Raw genomic sequence first — 24,112 nt, 5'->3', positions numbered from 1 at the left:
TCAGGTGCAACAGCTGCTACTGCATGCACATGCGCACACGCACACACACAAACTGATTTTTAAATTTGTTTTAAAAGTTCCTGCTTTTGCATGCTGGATGCGTTTTCTTTTCCGGTGCAAGAGTGAAGCGTGCCTTCTGTGTTAATTTGGAGAAAACACATGCCTTGGTTATTGGAAATCCAGAGGCAGAAATATCCGGTGTGACCTATTTGGCAATTTTGAAATAAGGACAGAGCATCCTACTAAGCACTCTTCTCTGGGTGATATTCATTGTTGACTTATTGTCTTCCTTGGTTTCCACAGCAATTTAAGAAAGAAGCCTATCAGCAGCAGATTGAAATGGAACGGCTGAACCACCAAGCAGAGCTGTTGTTGAAGAAGGTGACAGAGGAGAGTGATAAGCACACCGTACAAGACCCCTTGTCTGAACTTAAGCTGTTGTGGGAAAGTCTGGAGGATAAAATTGTTAGCCGCCAGGTAAATGGGAACTAAAAGGGTAATATTCTGCCTTATGTTGCCATGAAATGCATGTTCTCTGACACTCGTGCTCTGAAATTTCAATAGCAACAGTTTCAACATGGAAACTCACTTGTGTGTCAAAGTTTATTACGTGAGCTAGGGAAGGAGTTCTCAAAACTGTGGCTTTTCATTCAGGTAATCCATATCAGGTTGGCATCAAATACTCATAATACTTTTTAACAGTTTTTTTATTTATTATTTTCAGTTAACATATTGCATCGTATTTTTAGTGTAGTACAATTTGAATTGATTGAAATGCAAATTGTAATACAGCAAAATACAATACATTGGAAATAACTTTCTGACAGTAAGAGCTGTTCAACAATGAAACGGACTCCCTCAGAAGGTGGTGGACTCTCCTTCCTTGGAGGTTTTTAAACAGAGGTTGGATGGCCCTCTGTCATGGATGCTTTAGCTGAGATTCCTGATTTGCACAAGGTTGGACTAGATGACCCTTAGGTTCCCTTCCACCTCTACAGCAATAAAAAGGCAATAAAAATGTCACTTAGAATCATACAGCATCTAGCGTGTTACATTACAGTTGCTATAACAGACAGAAAAATCATGGAATGGCCCACCAAGGCCATCAACATTTTTTAGAGGTCATGCGGGGAAGAGGGATTGGAAACCCTGAGCTTAGGGGATTTTCTGCACTGCTATGGAAATGCAATGCAAACTTTAAATTGGGCTATATTTTAGGCTAGCATGGTCAAAATCTTCCGATCCACAAATTGAGCCACTACAGAAGAGCAATTTGACCCAAGGAGACAGCTGCCACATGGAGCAGTTTCCAATAAGCTTCCAGGCAGCAGATGTTTCCTGCAAATCAGGCTGTTGTTGTTGTAGCTATGAAGCTAGAAGCTGTACACCATAGTTATTTTTATTTATTTCTATGGGTTCACCAAAGTGCATTAGCAAAAAATATGCTAGTCCCTGCCCCAAGCAGATGGCAGGAGAACATATTCCAGTGTGTTTAGGGTCAGTGGTTTATTGTAAGTTGCTACACCACAATATTACATCAGACATATGAGGTACATGGGGAGAGATTGTTGGGTTTCGATGGTGGAGCTCCATCTTCAAATTCTGACCCAAACACGAAGCTCAGTAGTTGGTGTTGAGCAACTCTGTCTCTTTGACTAACTATCCAAGTTCCTTGGATGATAAAATGATGCCTTTTATATCACAGCTCATCCTAGGATGGATTTCTAAAAATAAATAATTGCAAAAGAACTTTAGCTTTGTGTCATCTGCCTAAAATTGTTTTCAGATAATGTTGCTGCATTCAAGCGCATTACATAAAATTTAGATGGCATATCTTATTCCAGGAGCAGTTGGTGACAAGGGGGAGGGGGCGGCGCTTTGCCTTTGGCATCCTGGGAGTGGGGTCGCTCCTGCTCACCAAGAGGGTGCAGGACAAGGTGGTGGGGAGGTTGAGTGTTGGGTGGACATGTTGGTGGGAGTGCTAGGTAGGCTCTGCTGTTCAACCTGCACAGTGTCAAACTGCTGGCTGCCTCACCTCTCAATAGTTGGCAGCGACTCCACTGCCAGGAGGCCAGGTGCATGGTGACGCACCTCCTCGCTGACCACTCTTGCCTTATTGCAACCATTCATTTGAGGTTTGATGCAACTAAGGACATTTTAAGTCGCTTGCGGCCTTAACATAAAGTAATAATTCCATCCATTCCCCCTTTTTTTACAGCATAAGCTGGAAGGCGCTTTGTTGGCTTTGGGGCAGTTCCAACATGCCCTGGATGAGTTGCTCGCATGGCTCACCCATACAGAGGACCTGCTGAATGAACAGAAACCTGTGGGTGGTGACCCCAAGGCTATTGAAATTGAGCTGGCCAAACATCATGTACGTAACTGAGAATTCTGAGATTCACTGTTTTAGATATATCTGGATCCTTTTTATGGCAACATTTGCAAAGAGCATTTTCGTACATCACCAAATCATGATTTCAAAGGATCAAGCCCAAAGATAAATTTGTATTACAAAACTTAATTGCTAACATACAGATATTGCTGTTTTCTCCCTTTTTTACGTTTCCCAGTCATGGATGGTTCAGAACATCTCATTGGTAAAAACAACAACGTATTCTTGGCAAAGCATCACATACCTGTCGTGGCTTAATAAATGAATTGCAGGTACAGAAAGGGTTCAGCAAACACTCACTCTTAGGTACTTCCTGCTCATTTAAGTCTTCCATGCTAGAGAGTACTTCCTCTTTGATCATCAAAAAATTCAGGAACTTGGCAAGCAGTTGCCATTGTCCTAAAAGAGTGGAGGGGAGAAAAAGTGGCACCTGTTTCTGTAATAGAAGTTTGACTTTTTCAAATTGATGGACATTTATTTAAAACAATGAATAATAAATCTTTTTCCATGTTCGACTTGTAACACAGAAGTGAGAGTGTATTCAAACATAGTTCTCACTTCACTAAATCACATCATACACAGTAAGTTTCCCTTTCCTGCACTATGAAGACCATTACGGTGATATAATTTCATTTCTCTTACCCCAAATCTGAATGTTACACATAGGATCAATCCACTTAATGATTCCTGCAACAAACATCCATTTCCGTTATTTTCATATGGCAAATTCTCTTTATTTGCCCATTGGCTTAAATACCATTTTCTTCAAACTCCCTACAAATGTTTCTCTTGATTTGGCAGCCATCCCTGGGATGCAATGTCCATTCTCACAGGGTTTGGCATATAGGAAGATTTGGATAGCTTGGCATAACTTTATGAAGAAATTAGCAGAATGTCACATAACACCCCTGAACCCATATACTTTGAGCCTTGATGCACTCCCCATGCTTTGGCCACTTAGCCATACTTAGAAGTCCTAAATAGGAGGAGCTATCCATGGGGACAGGCAATTGCACCTCTCGACTGAACCATAATCCTCAAACTCAGAGCTTTCATTTTTTTAAATAGCAGGTTTCTATAATGAATAGGATAATAGGAGGAGCATAATAGGAGACGAAATATGTGGACAGTATTCTACTACATGGAGAGAAATTAGGCTGCTCCCCCACCTTCATTGTTGGCTGCCAACCAAGATGGCTTTAAAATAGGATTAGAAAAAAATGCATGGAGAAGAGGCCTATCGATTGCTACTAACCATGAACAATATGCCTGCACAATTGAAGTCATCAGTGCTTCGGAATACCAGTTGCTGGAAAGCACAGGATATTGGGAGTGTTCTCATGCTCAGGTCCTGCTTGTGCATTTCCCAGAAGCATTTGGTTGGCCACTGTGAAAACAGGATGCTGGACTAGATGCCCACCCCCCCCAAAAAATAATTCTTGTGAATGCCCATGCCTCCTAGTTAAGTTAATGGGATGCTATCATGTCTGGATTCCCTTTGTATCAACCATTACAGTAATGTTGTAAGAAATACTTTCCTATTAGGAGAGTATAAACAGTTATGATAGTAAAGAAAAATGGTCATAGCTTCTTTTATAAATAGAGCACACTAAAATATGTAATGATTTTTTGGTAGTAAAGATAATGCTGTTAGGTCAGGGATAATTGTAAACTATTAATGATAGCCCCATTCCCTTGAGGCAGACTCTGAATCCTGTATGTGCTATTCTTAAATACTGTCTGCAAAGTTTTTTACTGATATTATTATGTTGCTACTTTAGTACAACTGAGTGAAATTAGCATTTTTAAAATACGGCGAGGCATGACATGTTTGTAACTGCAGGTGCTGCAAAATGATGTCTTGGCTCACCAGTCCACTGTGGAAACAGTTAAGAAAGCAGGAAATGACCTTATTCAGTCAAGTGCTGTTGAAGAAGCGAGCAATCTGCAAAGCAAGCTGGAACTTCTGAATCAGCGATGGCAAAATGTCTTGGAAAAAACAGAAAAGAGGAAGCTGCAGCTGGACAGTGCTTTGATCCAGGTGTGTATGAGAAACTGAACAAAAGGGAAATAAACTTGCATTGAATTAATATATTTGAGCACATTTCAGCCAAGGTTAGGTTCTTTTACAGTCCTACTGATTTCCACAGGAGAATTGGGAACCCAGTTAGTTAGCTCTCTGTCACTGAAATTGTAGGACTCAGAAATGGATAACTTTGGCTGGATTGTACCCTTGGAGAACTAGCAATAATTTGAAGTATCAAGCTATAGATCATAACTATCACTGAGCCTGAGTTTGTGTGCTTAAGTACCCATTTGTACAGCAGTTTTTCTCTGTCTGTGCCTAACTGTACTGTAATTAATATTTGCAGTCGTATTTACTGTATGGATGATTTTAGAAAATGCATTTAAAATTGGAATTATTTGAAATTTCAAATAAAATTATCAAACACCCACATCTATATATCTCCATTAAAAGTTTCATACAATTGATGAAATGTTTGTGGGTCCCTCCTTCCTTCCTTCCTTCCTTCCTTCCTTCCTTCCTTCCTCCTTCTTTCTTTCACATTTTACCCTGTTTCATTATACGGACAACAATTTGCAGTTTTTACTCCAGAGGATATCTCTGGTTTAGTAGCATTTCTTTTTAGAGGTTTTTTTTTCTTAAGTCTGATTTCATAGGCTCAACATTTACAACCCCTTAGCTGATGTAGCATGTTAGGTTATTGAAATATGTTCTGAAATGCTGTGGTGATGTATCGCTTAGGCCCAAGGTTTCCATGGTGAAGTTGAAGATCTGCAACAATGGCTGACAGAAACGGAGCGTCAGCTTTTGGCATCGAAACCAGTTGGTGGTTTACCAGAGACTGCAAGAGAACAGCTTAATATCCATATGGTAAGGATCTCAATATTGCAGATGGTCCCAATTTGGAAGCTAAACTTTTGTGGCCGTTTGTAGTGAAACATTTGCAAAGTGAAATGCCTGTAAGTTTTAATGAGAACACTCTCTTATTTTTTTGGTAATTTACTAAGTAGCAAAACTGATTGAGCAGTACATGTGTATGTCTGAGCAGTTCTCAGCATTATTTTACGGGGAAGAAAAAGACTTTAAGGGTATCGTTGATGACTCTGTTACTCAGCTATAAAGTTTAGCTGAGTACTAGAGTCATCAAGAATACCCTTAAAGTCTTTTTCTTCCCCGTAAAATAATGCTGAGAACTGCTCAGACAGTTGAATTTTTATTTTTTCCTTTTCTGTATATCCTCATCTTTAAACCAGATTGTTTTTGAATTTACTTGCAGTCTCAAATTTGAGAGCTTATTCTATTGTTCCTTAGCTTTTGTTAGAACATTTTTTAAAAAGCTAGCCAATGATTGCAGAACATTCTCCATTTATTATTTCCTGCCTCATCAATACAACTCATGTTACCAGTACACAGAGGCAAAGACTACTCTAAGTTACCAGACAGCACAATGGTGTTCTTCTTTTCAGTGTCTGAATGAAGTAGTTCAGAGCCAAAACCTCATTAACAGTTGCCTGCCCTCTTGTACTTAGAATATAAGATTAAGTTCTTAACTGCAACTAGGTTCAGATTTAGGTTGTCATTCAGTGGTGCTGCAAGCATGTGCAGCATTGCAACCAAGGTCTGGAATGTAAAGAAATGGCACTCACATGTGGGAGAGAGCTTTTCTACTTCCTTCTTAAATGAAACAGCTTTTAAATAGAACAGCCAGCCCCAGGCAAACCAGGCACACAAACTGCCTTTCTTTGCACCCCAGCCTTGGTGTATATTTCTTAGAAAAGCTAACTTAGACGATAAGTACATATTTGACGGAGATGCAAAGCGCAGCTGGTGGGTTTTTCTGTATGCAGCTTCACAATCTTCTGTGGTTATGCCTTTGATCAGCTTTGATCACCATTGCCTGGTAAGATGGTTCATTTCACGCAGAAATTTAAGGGCACAGGCCAAAGCTTATGACTGTCACACACACAAGTAGTAAATCAGATTTTACTGGGCTATTTCTTGTGTTCTGAACAGCCCTTGTTTTAGCCTCTCTTTTGAACCTGGAGAGGGAAGGGAGAAGTGGCATATCCATGCCCCTGGAAATAAGTTGTGGGCTGCAGACTGCCCAGGCCTGGAAATGCACAGTGGCACCTCCTTTGTTCAACTCACATTAACTCCCCAAAATATAGCTAGCATGTTTAAAGTAATATGTGAAACTTTTAAGGGGGTATCATTTTCGAATAAATGTTTATGCATTAACGATTTGCAATACTTTCCCTCTTTGTTTAGGAACTCTGTGCTGCCTTTGAAGCTAAAGAAGAAACATACAAGTGTCTGATGCAAAAGGGCCTACAGATGCTTGCAAGATGCCTAGAGACTATTGAAACAAATGTTGAGCAGGACATAAATAATCTTAAAGAGAAATGGGAATCGGTGGAAACAAAGCTGAGTGAAAGAAAAGTATGTTGCATATCGAACATGGGGATATTCTCTGAAATGTGTCTTAATATTAGAATATTGCAAATACAGAATTTTCCTTTTAGCAGGCGCTAGGGATCCATGCAATTAAACCTGTAAATGATGTCACACACCATGATTCATCTGGAAAAGCTGATCAATAAATTACATGGCAGCAGACCAATGTTTGTAAATGAAAACACCCCCTATTGTAGTCTATAGGTCGCAGACCTAAGGAATGAATAAATCCTTTCTACCCACCCAGTCCATCATCCTGTCAGCTTGGAACTGATGCTTTAATTTTATTGCTGGCATTTGAACATAGCAGTTCTTAAAAGTTTTAAGTGATGAGGCCTCTCTCATGCCCTCTGGGAGGCGACCTCATATTCCTGGATAAGCATCTTACTCATAGCTATGGTTTTCCATGGGGGTGGACATTCTTTTGTAAAAAAATAAAAATAAAAAAATAGTCCAAACATAGATAAACAGTTTACTCTGAGCCAGACTATAAATTACATCTTGAAACAGCTGAAATACAAATGTGTTCATAAGAAACAGAAATGATTAAACAAACAAATGAAGCCATTCTTGGAAAAAGGAGTATTTGCATTCTCATATAATGTAAATTTAAAGGATTGTTTCAATTGTATTAGATGGCCTGGGCCAGCAAAACCTTTGGGTAGTCAGTACGGTTACATATGATATTGTGGACAAACCATGTTGACACCCAACACATTATATTCTTCAGCTGTATGAGAAAGGGGCTCAGTTCACATTATATCACTAAACCATTGTTTAGCATTGGGGGATAAGTCACAGCTAGCCTCAGACTAGCCTCTAGACACATCAAAGAAGTGTTTCAGTTAAATGCGTTGTAAATTTAAACAGGGGAAACAGGTAGAGAAAAACGGGACTCCACAGCACCATCTGGTAGACACTGTTATATCACATATACAATCTAGCTGAGTCCTTGTTCACTCCCCTCTCCTCCAGTGCAGCCCTGAGGGGAAGATCGAAAGCTTCCACTTCTGTTTTGGATAAACCACTGTTTAGCACTGCATCTGAACCATAAACTGCATAAACAAGACAGCTTATTAAACTATGGCTCCCCCCCCTTCATTTCAGCAAGCCATAGTTAAGATTAAACACATGGGTTTGGATGCTATGAAAGGCTATAGTTAATAAATAAAAATGAAACCTATTGAATTTCTCCTTCTGATTGTGCCATAGTGGGGAGGACAGGAGCTTAAGACTTACTCTCATAACATCTGAAACAGCAGTAGTCTATATGGTGGAAGAGAGGGGGGTAGCTTCTGTTCTGCACAAAGACTTGCCAGCCCCAAAGTTGTCTGAACTAGACCTGCATTCGGCAAAAAAGGATAGTCTCCACAGTGCAAATTATCTTCCTAATCCTTCATGCAATGCAACTGCATATTATCCCCTTTTCATGCAAGCAGAATCAAAGCTGAAATGATGTTCCTGGATTACTGTCTGAATACTTGTAAGGCTCATCATTTAGCACTGTGGCAGGAATCTGTATGTGGCATTGGATGCTCTTCTACCTGCTCAGTCCTTGTAGGTTCTCTGTTTTGTCAGTTTCTGCTGAAATATTTTTAGAAATATATTTCTTTGTATGCCGTTTAAATATTCAGAGCATACCAGTATTAAACTGGGGGGGGGGGGTAGGCAAGAGGACAAGAGTAGCCTTTTTCCAAATTACATTCAGACATGATTTGGTTTATTTCTCTATAAAGTTTATATGGTTTCTAGTATAAACTGTCCACTGCTGCTAATTTATGGTGTGTTCTTACAGATCAAACTGGAAGAAGCTCTCAATTTGGCAATGGAGTTCCACAACTCACTGCAGGACTTCATCAACTGGCTTACTCAAGCTGAGCAAACCTTGACAGTAGCTTCTCGGCCAAGTCTTATCTTGGATACTGTCTTATTTCAAATTGATGAACACAAGGTATGTACAGAAACAACAACAGATGTGCAACTTTCTTCTTCCCGTTGCTTGGACCCACAGGCTGGCTGGCTTGTATTAATGTTTAAAACAAGCCAGCACCATTAAAATCCAAAGACGTTTTACAGTTTTTTAAAGTGACATTTTATAGTGTCTCTGACCAATAAAGCAGTGCATAACACCATCAGTTCTTAGGTATATATCTGCTTGCTAGAAGACTCTGAAGCTTTTCAAATACTATCTTTTTTCTTTCTTTCACAAGGTCTTTGCCAATGAAGTGAATGCCCACCGTGACCAGATTATTGAGCTGGACAAAACTGGAACACATTTGAAATACTTCAGCCAGAAACAGGACGTTGTCCTCATTAAAAATCTGCTGATCAGTGTCCAGAGTAGATGGGAAAAAGTAGTTCAGCGCTTAGTGGAAAGAGGAAGAGCTTTGGATGATGCAAGGAAGCGTGCCAAGCAGGTAATGTGGCAAGTCTTCCATAACAATTTGAGCGTAACCTTGCTGTAACTAAACCCATGTTTAAATGAACAGTGTGATGACTTTAAGTCATCTGAAGGAAACTGGAATATTAGATCAACAGGTTTGGCAAGTAGTGGGAACCAGAATGGCTGTTTCTTCAGGCCAGACACCAAAAGTGAAAGTAGAATCTTTACTTTCCAACCAAGCAACAGAGTGGTATATGGATGTAGTGTTCCTGTTTTGCATGGGAAGTTCATCCTTATTTTATTTTTCACAATCATCTTCATTAATCCACCATTTTCTGAAACAAATTGCAACCTCTCTACATGGGTGCTTCTAGCCTTCTCAACATTTTTGTAGTGTCAACTTAGGCTGAGGCTCATTATCAAAGGGATATGACTGTGTAGGGATCATGTCATTTCAGGGTTCTATGTATGTGTAGAGGAGGTGGATGAAAATCAGAGCCCATATTTTGGTGGGACAGAGAGATGGCTACATGAGGCAGGCAACTCAAACTTTTGATTATGTGTGTTAGTTTTTCATGTGGGCTGCAGTTGTCATGTGTGCTATTTTTAAACAAAACAACATCCCATATAAAAAATAAGGAAGTACTGTCTCTGCATGATTGCAATACCCTCAAAACAACACTTTATCATATGTGTGAATCATCCCAACAAGATAGTGTGTCTAAGGAAAGAGTGGCAAACCCATGGATCACATGGGACCCATGAGGCTATGTCAGGCAACTTACTTGCCCCCAGAAAATTTGGGACCTCTTCCTCCACTTAATAGCAAAGGTGCCTCTTCTCCTTCTGCTGTGATGCCAGAGGTAGGACACTGAACTCAAGAGAGACAGAAGCACTTCCTTCTGTTTCCTGAGCTCCAGGTCCTGCTTTCAATGTTTCCTTGCCAAAAGGAGAAGAGGCACATTGGCAGGGTAACTGGGGGCCTCTTGTTCTCATTCCATCCCTGGGCTAGGAGGAAAGGATCCCCTCTTCCTAGTCCAGCACTGATGTTGGCAGAAAAACAGTATGCATGTTCTATTGACCTCTAGGTATGTTGTGTGTATGTATAGTGTATGTTTCTACATGTGGGTGCATGGGTGGCAGCATGTTATTTGCATTTGTGCTGAGCGTATGTGGCCCTTGAAGGGTTCAGCAACCCTCAGAGTGGCCCTTGGGCCAGAAAGGACCACTCCTGGTCAAGTAGATATGTCACTGTGTCAATAGAGGTTGGGAGTCTTGGATTTTCCCAGCATGGGGCTTGAACCTTATACTCTGCTGACTGAGCAATCCCAGAGAAATTTCAAATAATTTGCATCACTCTAAAAGGGAAATTGTCCTTTGGTCCAACATTTATTTGTGTGAGTCCAGTCTGGATTGCCTGGCTTTTAATATTGTGGGCCTTATTCAACTAAGTTGTTGCACCAGTGGAAGCCAGCACCCTGAGTTCTGCCAATGCAACTTGGCTTCCCGTCCTCGCCTACCCTGCACCCTCCCCATTTAAATTAGTAGACATGACTGACTTAGACCCATTAATTTCAGTGCATACACTCTGAGTGAAACCTAACTGAATGCAACCCTTAATATTTTTTCAAAGCTAAATGTGCGTTGAATGTTTTGAATGCATAATCTATGCCTATCAATGTATGTAATTGAAAATCTTGCTTTTCCACAGTTCCATGAAGCCTGGAACAAACTTACTGAATGGCTGGATGATTCAGAAAAGACTCTGGATGCAGAGCTTGAAATTGCAAATGATCCAGACAAAATTAAGATGCAGCTTGCCCAGCATAAGGTGAGTCACTGGTAATGGAATGTAGAGGCTGTCCAATCAGACGGCAGGAAAGCCAGTGAACCAAGCACTGTGTAATTAGCAGGAGGAGGGAGATTTATTGGTCACTAGGTTGGAATGTTTGCCACCATCAAATTCAAACACTGGCAGTTTTCCAGCTTGTAAAATAAATAGAAGCTGGGAGGTTTCTCTGCAGGGTTCCATCTTCTGAAACTACATGTGGAAAGGAAAAGCACAATAATAAAGAATCATAGGACGAAGATATAGGGCACTATGCTATTTTTTCCTGTGTGCAATGTTATAGGACAATAGGATCTGCTAGAGTTTAACTACACTCAAGACGGGCTCAGAGATTGTGTGGATCACCATTTGTAACATGTTTTTTTTAAAAAAAAACAAAAAACAACCCAGCTTATCTCAAAAAAATAAGCAAAGTACAGTTTGATGGACAAATCCTTAATCGCTTTAGTGAAACAATTCCCCACCACCACTTGGAAATGCATTAGATGCAGTGGGGCTGTCAACAACACAAATGAACGTTGCAGAAGGAAAAAAGAGAGTTTTTCTGTTAAGGGTCCACAGCTGTCAAGCGCCTTTCCATAAATCTGGTGATGTGCAGATGAAAAGTAATCTTTAAAACCTGGGCCTCTTCTGAATGGATATAGGGAAAGGGACACGCTGTGCACAGGGATTATATGCTCCGCAAAACTACTTGTATGCTGAAGTTCAAGAATTACTGTTACTTTGGTCTGCCTAGTACTCTCAATATCTTGGTTGTCAATCGCATTTTAGCACCTTACTCTTAAAAAAGCAAAACACTCTTTCTTAATGCTTTGTTTGCTTTGCACATCCACTGCTAGTTTTTGTCGTTGTTGTTGTTGTTTTGCCTTCCACTGTGTTTCTTGTTAGGAGGTTTGATCCTTTTGTAAGAAACCATTGTTTCCATGTGGCAGCATCTATACTTTCGAACTCCCTGTCTGCCTGCATCAGGCAGGTACCTTTACTGTACTCTTTCTGCCATCCCTTAAAACGGGCTTCCTCAAACTCGGCCCTCCCAGATATTTTTGGCCTACAACTCCCAAGATCCTTAGCTAGCAGGACCAGTGGCCAGGGATGATGGGAATTGTAGTCTCAAAACATCTGGAGTTTAAGGAAGCCTGCCTCAAAACATTTTTGTTTAGGCAAGCCTATCCAGAAAGGTAGATGTGTGTTTTAGCCTCTTTTACCTATCTCTAATTCTTAATTGGGACGCGGGTGGCGCTGTGGGTTAAACCACAGAGCCTAGGGCTTGCTGATCAGAAGGTCGGCAGTTCGAATCCCAGCGACGGAGTGAGCTCCCATCGCTCAGTCCCTGCTCCTGCCAACCTAGCAGTTCAAAAGCACGTCAAAGTGCAAGTAGATAAATAGGTACTGCTCTGGTGGGAAGGTAATCGGTGTTTCCGTGCGCTGCTCTGGTTCACCAGAAGCGGCTTAGTCATGCTGGCCACATGACCCAGAAGCTGTACACCGGCTCCCTCAGCCAGTAAAGCAAGATGAGCGCCGCAACCCCAGAGTCATCCGCGACTAGACCTAATGGTCAGGGGTCCCTTTACCTTTAATTCTTATTTATTGTTTTTGCTGTTTTTATTGATATTTTTAATATTCCTTGTTTTATTACAATCAAACAGTGTGTGAATAAAATTGACTGTTGAGGCCTTTGAATTAGCTTTCAGCACTTTCCCCTTCATTATACACAGTTTACTGAGTCCTAGTGCCAAAGACTCTATATGGATGTACAGGGTGTTAAAACTTGTCTTGACTAGATGAATGGATAAGATCATTACTATAAATAAAAGATAACGCGCAAGTAGATTCATATCAACCAGCAGCTCTGCTTAATTATGATAATTATGATAATTATGATAATTAATTATCAGCCTTTTCTGAACACCAGAAGCTGCCTTATACCAAACTGGATGTGATTTCACACAGATTTCACACAGGAATATTCTATACCTGGAGGTGTCAGGAACTGAACCTTCTATATGCATAGGATGGGTCTTACCACTGATCTGCAGACCTCGCCCCTGATCAGATGATAATCCCATCAGTATGTGCATTCTGGAAGGATTTTGAGTTTTAAAAGAGCTCAGAATGGCCACCAGTCTACTTCTGGGACTGGATTTTTACACTCAGCTGGCAACTAGTATGTTTAGAAATGGGTCTTTTGTGGGAAAACATTTTTAGAAATTCAAATTTTCATGTTGTTTTTAAATTCAAAAATGCAGATTAATTCAGAAAAGGAGTGGAATGGATTTATGAATGCACATTTGGTAAACTGACACACACTGGAAACATACTGACTTGTCCACCTCTATTAACCTCTCATTCCCCCAATACATGGACAGTCATAAAATAGCCTCAAAAAATCCTAGCTACTCCTCTTAGCAAATATTTGTATGTTGCATGCCTTTGGTTGCTGTATGTTTTCAATCTTCCTTTTATAAAGTAAACCATTGAGCCATTGTTGAAGGTTTTAATGCTTTTAGTATCTAAGGCTAAAGACCGTAGACTAGGCTCTATTTGATATATGGAATAACTTGGCTTCGTTCTTTGGGAGTTTTCAAGAAATGAAGATTCTAAAAATGAGCTGTCTCATATTTGTTACATATTGCCAAAGATTTGAAGGAGTATTCTTTGGCTTTTTATCAGTCCCCAACCACCACCAAGCTCTTTGCATGTTATATTTAGAAGTCAGTGAAGAAAGAATGGGCCGTGTAGTTTGTCTTAATCCCTTTTTCAAGGATTTTTTTTTAAAAAAAGAATATTGATATATTTTAAGGCAGGGGTATCCTTCAAAAAATTGCTGGACTACACACCCATCATCCCTGACCATTTGTCATGTTGGCTGGGGCTATTGGAGGTCCAAATCATATTTAGGTCACCACATCAGCTACCCCCTCCCCATTTTTAGGTTAATATGCACCTCATTACAAGTCAACCTCCATTTACTTTACAGAAGTGACATTGGTAGGATAAATCTTTTTTATTCAATGACTGTAATTGCTTGTGAGTTTCATTCTAGAGAATATTTGTAAATGATATAGCCACCAAAGAATTCACAAAATTGAGTCTTGCGTTTCTACTGACCAACATTTCTTTGGCAGATTCCTTATTTGTGCCTTCTTGCAAAAGCATGATAGATGTACATCTTGATAATCTTAGCACAGCCCTACTCCAGAGAAAATAGCAATACAGAAATAATCAAGCATTTTATTGTTTACATGGGGGGCACTCACTCTCTGTAGTATTTAGCATTTAATACTTTGTTAAGTAGTGTACTGAATGCAAGTTAACCTAAGGTTTGTCATGTTCCTTTTTTAATGGTAAAGAATGGAATAATATTTTCCAGTGTAGCTTCTTTATTCTAGTCCATAAGTCAGTAAATCTAAGGTATTGGGTTTCAGATGATTTAACATGAACTTCTACATTGATTTGAATGCTAGTGATTTGGTGTAAATGCTTTGTAGAAGACAGTCCAAACTTGTGGACTATCACTTCAAGCTGAGCACCAATGCCTTGCTACCATTTCTCTTGCATAACTTATTTTAATTGCTCAATTAAAGTCATTTGATTGATAGTCTTATTGATCCCAGGGACACGAGGTATATTCTGGAATAAATGCCAGCGGGTTCTGGAATCTAAATATCCCGGTGACATTTCATGATATTTCCTTGCTAAATGTAGTTTGTATGAAAATCTCATTCATTGTGTTTGGCCCTGTTCACACATCTGATAAATCATAGATAATGATTGACCATGAACATGCCTAGCTGGGCTGTTTATTTCCTCCCTACTAATACACAGAAGACTCAAACCCTGATCCTTTGCTTTGGGATCATGCTTTATTTCACTGTCAACAAGCCATGACTGCTAAGCCAAAAGCGGAGCTTTGCTAGAAATTGTGGTTTGTTGGGAGAGAAACAAACCACGATCCCTGGTTCAGATGTAACACTAAGCCAGGGATCGTAGCTGATTCATTTCCTCTGCACATGAGATGGGAAGAGTGAAGTGGGCATAATTCAGCCATGCATTATAAGCCATGCTTTATGGATTACCATGATGCGTGAGTGTGGTCTTCGTCTCCAAACGGCACAAAATACGTTGTGTAGGTTATGTGTGTTGTGCGCTTCATATTGAGTCTCTTTCTTGAACAGGAGTTCCAGAAGGCTCTTGGAGCTAAACATTCTGTGTATGACACTACAAATAGAAGTGGACGTGCTTTGAAAGAAAAAACTTCCCTAGCTGATGACAATCTGAAACTGGATGATATGCTGAGTGAACTCAGAGACAAATGGGATACAGTATGTGGGAAATCTGTAGAAAGGTAAGACAAAAACGCTTTGCATCTTACTTAAAAGAGGCTCTGTAAAGCAGTAGCTAGGTCACTGTCTCCTTTTCATCCCATTTTCCTTTCCCCAGCTGGTCTTCAGTGAATGTCCCTGGTCAGAATAAAATTATGAGTGTCTCACTTTGAGCAGAGGATGTAGGTTCTTGGCTCCACTTCCCCATCCCTTAGAGTGTTTAAGACTGTGTACCCATTATTCGCTTAAGATTAAGCTGATTGGGGAGGGGAGAAGGCATCAGAAATGCAGCATTTAATAAGGAATGGCAGGCTAGATAAAGGATAGGTGTGGATTATCTCTAGCATCATGTGTACACTGTTTCTCAAACCAGCATTGGAAATGCACTGGATGCAGAGTAAATGGGAGCCAAAATCTCAGAATAAGCCAGCTGCAGAATAGGTATTGGTTTGTTCTTCCAAGGGTTTCTGGAGGCAGAGGAGACCCATTTCGTATTCAGCGAAAGTCTCTGGGGTGGTTTAGAGCTCCATTTCAGAAGAGTCCTGTGAAATGGAAAGTGCATGGTCCATCTCCTACGCACTTTTCTTTATGTTGTATATTCCTTTAGTTCTAGGTTTGAGCTCAAATCTTGTCTCCTGAATATATGAACAATATATTCATTTGGCTCCTCCACTTGGTCTTGATAGAGAGGTGTATAAAGCCAGAACATTTTGTTTTGTTTATTGTTACCTCTGAAAACTCCCCCAGCCCAGTTGGAAGAGAGGAAGGGGTGGTGGTAAAACTGGAAGAGCATGTAGCCCCTAGAATAGCGACTGATTGGAGGCAGGGCGAGGGGTCTAGGAAGTAGGAACTAGTAGTTGGCAAGATAGAAGCAGAAATGTCGTCACTGTGGAGAGGCTGTAAATGAAGGAAGCTGCAGGAGGTAGGAGGAATTCTAAAAGACCTAGATTTATGGTGTTAGAGTCATATTGCTGAGTGCATGGGCATAGGGTGCATGTAGATCTGCAATCACTCCCCCCTCCCTTTTTTTCACTGTGTCTGTCTTGTTTTCCCACTTCAGACAAAACAAACTGGAAGAAGCGCTGCTGTTTTCTGGGCAATTTACTGATGCTCTTCAGGCTCTCATAGATTGGCTGTACAAAGTGGAACCGCAGCTGGCCGAAGATCAGCCTGTGCACGGAGACATTGATTTAGTGATGAACTTAATAGATAATCACAAAGTAATGGCCACAAAATTACAGTCATTTTCATATTATTTTGAATCAAGCTGTTCAAAGCATTTTGAGTAAATGCCTTTTGGGTCAATTTGTAACTTTTAAGAAAGATTGATGAGCCCATTCAATAGGTTAAAAACCTTGGCCTGTGGTATAAAAACTGGCTGGAGAGGGAAAAGAGCTTGCTGACTGCAACGATCAAGATTTATCTGAAACTTGCCTTCAATGCTAAAGTTGATCTGCTACATTTTTCTTCATGCAGATTTTAATTTGGATTATTAGAACTAAAAACACTCTTGAAAGTTTCTCAGAAACAGTGGGTAATAGCATTAGCAGCCTTAGCTTTTTAGTCCAATCCATTTATAAGAGATGCAGAAACTACTGCTCACATGTTCCACCATCTGCAAGGGCTGCCCCTTGTCTTTTAAAGGAAGCAAGAGATTTGTGGGCACATGCTTTTGCACATATTGAACTGCTGACACAAAAAGAAACTGTCTCAGCAAAATATTGCAGAAGATGTGGAGCCCTGGATCAGAGTGTAGGAGTATAAGAGAGGCAGGGAGAGTGAAGGAGCCCCATGTTATCAAAGCTTGCACTAGTTTTCAGTTCCTTGTGTGCCTAGAGATTCCTAGTGAAAGTTTCAGGGGTTTTCAATATGTTGTCTTCTTTTTTAATTGGCAGTGTTCACGTGATCCGACATTGCATAAGGAAGATATTGTTGACCTAATGGTTTCTTTCGGAATATATGTAGAACTACTGATTTGTAAGAAGTGAGGGGGACATTCAAATACGGTAGAGTAGCAAGGATTGAATAAAACAAAGCCAGACAGGGGGATGAAGATATTTACGGGACTCACATTACAAAACAAAATAATGTTCAGTTAAGTTTAATTTCTTTAAAAATTAAGTCTATAAAAATGAACTTTCTCCATAGTTGTGATAGCTGTGTTATTCTGTTATTTGGGGAAATAATAGAAGGAACCATTTATTTCCTTTTCTTAGGCCTTCCAGAAGGAACTGGGAAAAAGGACAGGCAGCGTCCAGGCACTGAAACGCTCTGCTCGTGAACTGATAGAAGGTAGTCGTGATGACTCCTCCTGGGTTAAGGTCCAAATGCAGGAGCTGGGCACTCGGTGGGAGACGGTGTGTGCATTGTCCGTCTCCAAGCAAACACGACTGGAACAAGCCCTCCACCAGGTGAAGAATGAACCAATTACACTTATTTCAATCAGATGCAGCCTATGCATGGGTTGGGATTGCAATTATTGCGTATATTGCCGCATAGGAAGCGATGAGACAAGGAGGGCCTCGTCTGTGCCATGCCTGTGCCACCAGGTTCTGCATAAGTTAAGGAGTCCACAGTGAAGCAATGGATAGATAAGCACAAAGCAGCTTTTATGCAAAAGACATTAAAGTTGAAACAGGAGTCCTGATTGCTAATTGCAGCTGTTTCACCAGGCCATGTCAATGGAGTGGTGCTCTTGACTAGACTGAATTGCAAATAGCCTGCCCTACAGGAAACCTTTTAAAAAGTTATTGAATCATGAGGAGAAAGATAGGCCGGTGCTACATTTTTTTTTACTTCATTCTGTTTTTCCTTTGTAGAGAGTTACATGTGCAGAAGCCTTGCTGCTTTCATATACTAAAAAATATAGGGAAAATAATTTCAAAACAATTTCCAAACTCCTCCAGACACACCTGAGGGAGAATAATGTGGTGGTTATGGGCATTGTCCATTAGGTATCTGCAGTAAGTGCACACATAGATACCGCACTAACTCATGTTGCGCCACTTGAAGCTGGAGGCTCAGCCTTTTTCTGACACTTCTTAAAGCACTACCAAAATCTGAAAAACCATTTTGATCAAAGACCATTGCAAGACACACACACACACACACAATGAAAGGCTGTAACTGGCAGCGACAACTCTATAGTGATACTGCTTTCAGCTCTTCTATATACAGTCTCAGTTAGCTCCCCCCACTCCACAGAGTAATTAACATCATTCACTAGCATGACTCCACCTGATAATTTGTCAGTGTGAAGGCAGGTTGCTCTGAATTCCACTTTCACATATGCTATCAATCATATATTTAAAAGCGTGCACAAACAGGCCTATGGGCTTTATTAAATCCTTTTTTAAAAGCATGTGACATTTTTACAGCCATGATATCAGAGTGCTGTATGTCAGATTCCTTAATGGAAAGTTAATGTACCTCCATTGCTGAATGATAAACGATTCCACCAATCTGGGCACAGGTTCATTGTTCATGGTAGGAATCCAACATTGTACTCTTTCAGTCCAGATCCCTTTTACAGCATTCTCTCCCCCCCCCTTTCTTTTCCACTTTCATTTATACAGGCGGAAGAATTCCACTCAGTTGTGCACGTTCTTCTGGAATGGCTGGCTGAGGCTGAACAGGCCCTTCGTTTCCATGGCAATCTCCCAGATGATGAAGAGTCTCTGCGTACTCTAATAGATCAGCATCGGGTGAGTGAGATAATTGAGACAGTGCTGGCTCTTGAGACTAGATTTATGAAAAGGTTGGAATAAAATAAAACTATTTATGACTTATTTGTATCTGGCAATGAAAATTAGTTTCTTTCCTAGAAATAAGGGCTCGTGGAAAACTTTTGATGGGTAATTGATAACTCAATCAGCTAAAGCACCTTAAAATCAGTATACTTACTTTAAATGTTTCCTTCCCAAACCATAATACAATTCTTGATATTCATAGCAACACAGTTATTAAACTGCAGTAGAACCTCTCCTACCCCTTGAAGTCTGGCATAGACCATGTCCCAGGCCATCAATCCTCTCTATCGCAAGAAGTCAGATTCAGCAGAATTCTTGTAGCAAATTCATTCTCTTCCTATTACTCCCAGTCTTTACATACATACTTTGTAGGCCACTTTCCCAGTGGGTTGAGCCTTCTCTTCCAGAAAAGAAAAAAATGCTAGCAGGAAAGACTTCAGGACAAAGGCATAAGAAGGTGGATAATTGGCTAAATATTTATAGTGCCCGTCATACAGGTCAGGTGGTAAGAATGAAGCCATTATACCCCTCTGTTGAACAAGGCCTGCAAAATTTATGACCCATCAGGCTAGCACACCACTAGCAGTTCATTTATAGTGCAAGACATGCAGAAGGTGCAGATCATTACTTGTTTACACTAGTCTAGGAAAGATCTGCATGCTAAGGGAGATTGTGATTATGGTAAATGAAGTGGAGTAGGGAAATTCGCAGTGAAACAACATCATCATGTCATGTGGTCTGTTTTACTATGTATTTTTGAGATGTGTAGCTGCTGCTTTTGTCTCTTGTAACATGTAGTTCTTCCCATAGTTTTACCACTTTCAGTTGGATTGTCATTCCCCACTCCCAACCCACTTTCTCCCCCCCCCACCTTCTTTTCTCTTTTCTTTTGTTTTGGTAACGGTCTACACTATGAGTCAGGCCATTTGTGCAGTTACTCCTCCAGCTCCACCATTCCCCCCCCCCCAGCTAGTCTTTATGTATCTGTTACCATACAATGAGATCATTGAAAGGCTGCCAGACACAATGGTAATGAAGAAGAGAATATCTTGTTTACTGTCATTCCCTCTGAACAGGCTCCAGATGGTTCTCTTTGGATTTTCTCTCACCAAAGAAAAGGCAAATTCTCTCTCTCTCTCCCTCTCCCTCTCTCCCTCTCCCTCTCCCTCTCCCTCTCTCTCTTTCTCATTCTCCCTCTCCCTCTCTCTCTTTCTCATTCTCTCTCTCTCTCTCTCATTCTCTCTCACTCACTCTCTCATTCTCTCTCTCTCTCTCTCTCTCTCTCTCTCCTCACACGCACAGTTCTCTAGGCAAAGCAAGCAATACGTAAACACAGGATAACAACGTACAATAACGGCAGCTAAAATGTAAACCACACTTTAAAAATTTACAAGCTGTAGAAGTTGTGAGTGAAGACGCATTTTAATACAATGTGAAGTTTGGAGTATCTTCAAACATACTTTTATCTAAACCTAAATATATCGCATACTTTAGTTCTGCTGCTTTCCCCCTTGTTTTTGTGAAGGAAATGTCTAATAGGAATCTTTTTGTGTACCACCCTACTCTGGTGGGGCTACTTGATTGCCGGTCTATCAAGGAAGGCATTTCAGCCCTTTATTTTATATTGAAAAGCTCAGTTTCACAACCAATTACCCTTTAAAAAAAAATGCACTTGCTTTAATAGAGGTTAGGTCTCCCAGATAATTTAGATTTTACCTCTCCTTGTGGGCTTTGGGGCTGATAGGCACAGTGGGTAAATGCATTAAACTAGGTATGAATGGAAAGACATTTATGCTCTTGCTCTCTCTACCCTAGTCCACCTCCTACACCACTCAAAAGTCTCATAAATCTTTTCTCTTGTAAAAATGTTATATATCCTTAATTCACTTTCTGATTTTCCCTATCAGCATAGGATGACTTAGGGCCTATAACTTACAATGTGGACACTAAAAACAACAACAATAAAATATAGAAGATAGTCTAAAACAACAGCAGAGAACACAGCAGCCAAAATATCCAGGAGCGCTCAAAACCTGATTAAAAGGGAAAAATAATAACTTTGCATATCCCAGCAGAGGAATTTCGGCGGGGCGGGGGGGGGGGGAACCATCACAGTAAAGGCTGTATTGTGTTTTTTCACCTTACAAATAGAAGGGCATTTGTGGGAGATCTGAATTCTCAGGCATCTTTGAGATGAGCATTTCAAACAAAATTTTCAAGAAGAGGACTGTTCTTTTGTTATCTGAACCCCAGTGAAAATGGGCCACAGACGCTTGCATCCCCTATTCCTTATCCACAGGAAGCAGGAAACAAGTGCAGCAGGGAAGTTGGCATTAGTTTGTAACCCAGATAGATAGGTCCTGATTTCTTCCTGGTTCAGGGCGCCATCCTCCCACATGTGGGGCTTTGTGGAGCAGCAAGGCCACTGCCATATCCGTAAGTCCTGCTACTCAGGGTGACGATACTGGAAGATGCGTGGAGGGTAAAGGATGTTCGGGTCCAGTCCAGACCTGATGCTGTCACACAATAGCAGTGAAACTGGCTTGGGATCCAGTGAATCTCAAGTCAGCACAGCCCTGCCCACTCCCTCCATTAGGACCCCCCACTGTCCCTGGATGATTCAGCAGGCAGCAGGAGGCTGTCTCAGCCAGGAGAGCTGAGTGAAGGGACACTCTTGCCTGATCCAACACACAGTCTGGCCTAAAGGAGGTTTTGATAGCTCAGTAGGTCGGTTGCTTCTGCAGTCGACATGTTAGCATCCTGTAGTCCAAGAATTCAGTGAATGGTCCCTAGAGGTCTGCATCAATATATGCTGGCCCAGTTATACAACTGAGCAGAGGTGCTCTGAGTAGAGAGTGTGGTTTGATTAAATAATCAATCCACTGGGTTTCCTGAAACATGTCCAAAAGTAATTAACTTGCTATGACATCTAAGTAGTGCTATCTCACAAAGTTGTGTGTGTGTGTGTGTGTGCGTGCACATAAATATTGCAGTATTGAATTGCAGACTCCAGCATGCATTTTGTCTCTTCAATTAGCCCTTAGTCTACAGTGGATCTTAAAACATTCTTAATAAGTAAATCACTTTCCTCATGCTTTGCTTCTCTTCTTCCTTCCCTGCCACTGGATCAATTCAGATGCCGAGTGATTCAGTGTAGGCATCTGCGCTTTTTGGCTAAACCAGCAAAGTCTGAAATCACTTGGATTTTACCTTTGAAGCACTGCCAGCACCTAATTGAAATCACTGTTTTTTGCCTTAGGAATTCATGAGAAAACTGGAAGAAAAAAAGGCTGAGCTAACGAAAGCCACAGGTATGGGAGAAGCCATCCTGGCTATCTGCCACCCAGACTCCATCACTACCATCAAGCACTGGATAACAATCATCAGAGCAAGGTTTGAAGAGGTCAGTCCATCTCTAGCAGGTTCTCTCTGGTAATAATAATCAGTCTTTGATAGCTTGGAACACAACTGACAATTAGCAAGGCACTTATATTGTGAGGAAACGATCCAGCTGTCGAGAGCAAAATGTTTAACATACTCATGCTGTCATGTGTAATAGGCTGGTTTTGGCTCTTCCTTTGCAAACGTCTCTTGAGGAAGAAGTAAAACACTCCCCAGATCAGTTCATGTTCAAGATAATCACAATGAATTAGAAGTTAAGCTTTGAAAAAGGGATAGGGAACCTGTGGTTCTACAGACATTGTTGGACTCCAACTCCCATCAGCACCAACCACTATGGTCATTTGTCAAGGATTAAGGAGTATTGTGTGATAATTCTCAAAATGTTACCACATACTAAATATCCAATCGTTAAACCCAGCAGTGCTTTCCAACACTTCTGTGCTGCTAGAAACCTTTGGATCACAGTAAAAAGGCAGTGACTTTTCTTTTTGTACTTCTCTTCATGGGGTGCAAAGAGTTCCATCTTCTACTCACAGAGCTCACTAATGTGGTTGCTCAGCAGTCCTTTGATAATTCAGCCAAATTTGTTCATGTGAAAGTAATGGAGCACCCAAAGCCCTGGGTTGTGTGAATGTGAATATCATGCATAGTTTTCTTTTCAAGGTGTTAGCATGGGCAAAGCAACATCAGCAGAGATTGGCAGGGGCCCTGGCTGCACTTATTGCTAATCAAGAGCTGTTGGAAGCATTATTGACCTGGTTGCAGTGGGCAGAGACGACACTTAGTGAAAAAGACAAGGAAGTCATTCCTCAGGAGATTGATGATGTTAAGGCACTCATAGCTGAGCATCAGGTAAGAGGGCCGTTGCTATGATTATGATCAAACTAGTCAGCTTCAATGTACTTATGTGCATATGCATATTCTGGAAGTTCAGGTGGAACAGAGGTTTTTAAATAAACAATTAAAAAAACATGCTTTGGCCAAGGGTTCTGGTTCACGTAGCCTTCTGTTTTTATTTATGTTGTTTTATTGTATTGTACGGCATTGTTCTGGTAAAAGGTGAAGAAAGGCAATATTAAGGAAAACTGCTCTGTTCTTGTACACAGTAAACCAGTGCACCAATTCACCGTGCAAATGATTTCTCCTTTAAAATAAAGAGACAGAACAGCAAAGAAAAAGAAATTGAAAACAATAAATAAGCTGGACTGTAACATAATACTGTATTGCTTGTGTTCAACTTTACATTCTACAATATGCCTTAGAATTGTTCTGGGACCACATAGTTCCTTCATAAAGTCAAAGTTGAGTATTTTCCTTGTTGGTAAGCCAGTTAGGAGAACTTTGTCATTACTATTTGGGACATGAGATCAATATCCTTATTGTGGGAGAAACATGCACTTTGGAACACTTGGATGTTGGTGGAAGTGCTTTCTTTTAATCTGAGCATGTAGCTCAAGAAGCCACAGCCCATATTGTTGTTCTCATCCATGTGCTCATGGCAGACAAGGTACCGTATTTTTTGCTCTGTAAGACGC

The 24,112-nt window shown here is 40.7% G+C and overlaps 1 protein-coding gene across 33 annotated transcripts in view; it reads left to right on the top strand.

Annotated features, from left to right (window-relative positions):
• DST (dystonin) overlaps nucleotides 1-24,112 on the top strand; it is a 313,318-nt gene that overhangs the window by 269,920 nt on the left and 19,286 nt on the right. For all 33 annotated transcript variants that reach the window (XM_081856621.1, XM_081856616.1, XM_081856602.1 and 30 more), the window contains 14 exons: nucleotides 304-477; nucleotides 2,219-2,374; nucleotides 4,236-4,433; nucleotides 5,160-5,288; nucleotides 6,687-6,857; nucleotides 8,668-8,823; nucleotides 9,083-9,289; nucleotides 10,967-11,086; nucleotides 15,280-15,449; nucleotides 16,487-16,646; nucleotides 17,643-17,837; nucleotides 19,002-19,130; nucleotides 22,435-22,578; nucleotides 23,241-23,429. In XM_081856621.1, the coding sequence (XP_081712747.1) occupies nucleotides 304-477; nucleotides 2,219-2,374; nucleotides 4,236-4,433; nucleotides 5,160-5,288; nucleotides 6,687-6,857; nucleotides 8,668-8,823; nucleotides 9,083-9,289; nucleotides 10,967-11,086; nucleotides 15,280-15,449; nucleotides 16,487-16,646; nucleotides 17,643-17,837; nucleotides 19,002-19,130; nucleotides 22,435-22,578; nucleotides 23,241-23,429 (2,298 nt within the window). The remainder of the gene's footprint in view (nucleotides 1-303; nucleotides 478-2,218; nucleotides 2,375-4,235; nucleotides 4,434-5,159; nucleotides 5,289-6,686; nucleotides 6,858-8,667; nucleotides 8,824-9,082; nucleotides 9,290-10,966; nucleotides 11,087-15,279; nucleotides 15,450-16,486; nucleotides 16,647-17,642; nucleotides 17,838-19,001; nucleotides 19,131-22,434; nucleotides 22,579-23,240; nucleotides 23,430-24,112) is intronic.

Source organism: Podarcis erhardii, assembly GCF_964252035.2.
Source record: "Podarcis erhardii genome assembly, chromosome: 3".
Classification (NCBI taxonomy): domain Eukaryota; kingdom Metazoa; phylum Chordata; class Lepidosauria; order Squamata; family Lacertidae; genus Podarcis; species Podarcis erhardii.
Note: the sequence above shows the minus strand (reverse complement) of the source record. Positions and strands in the feature narration are given on the sequence as shown.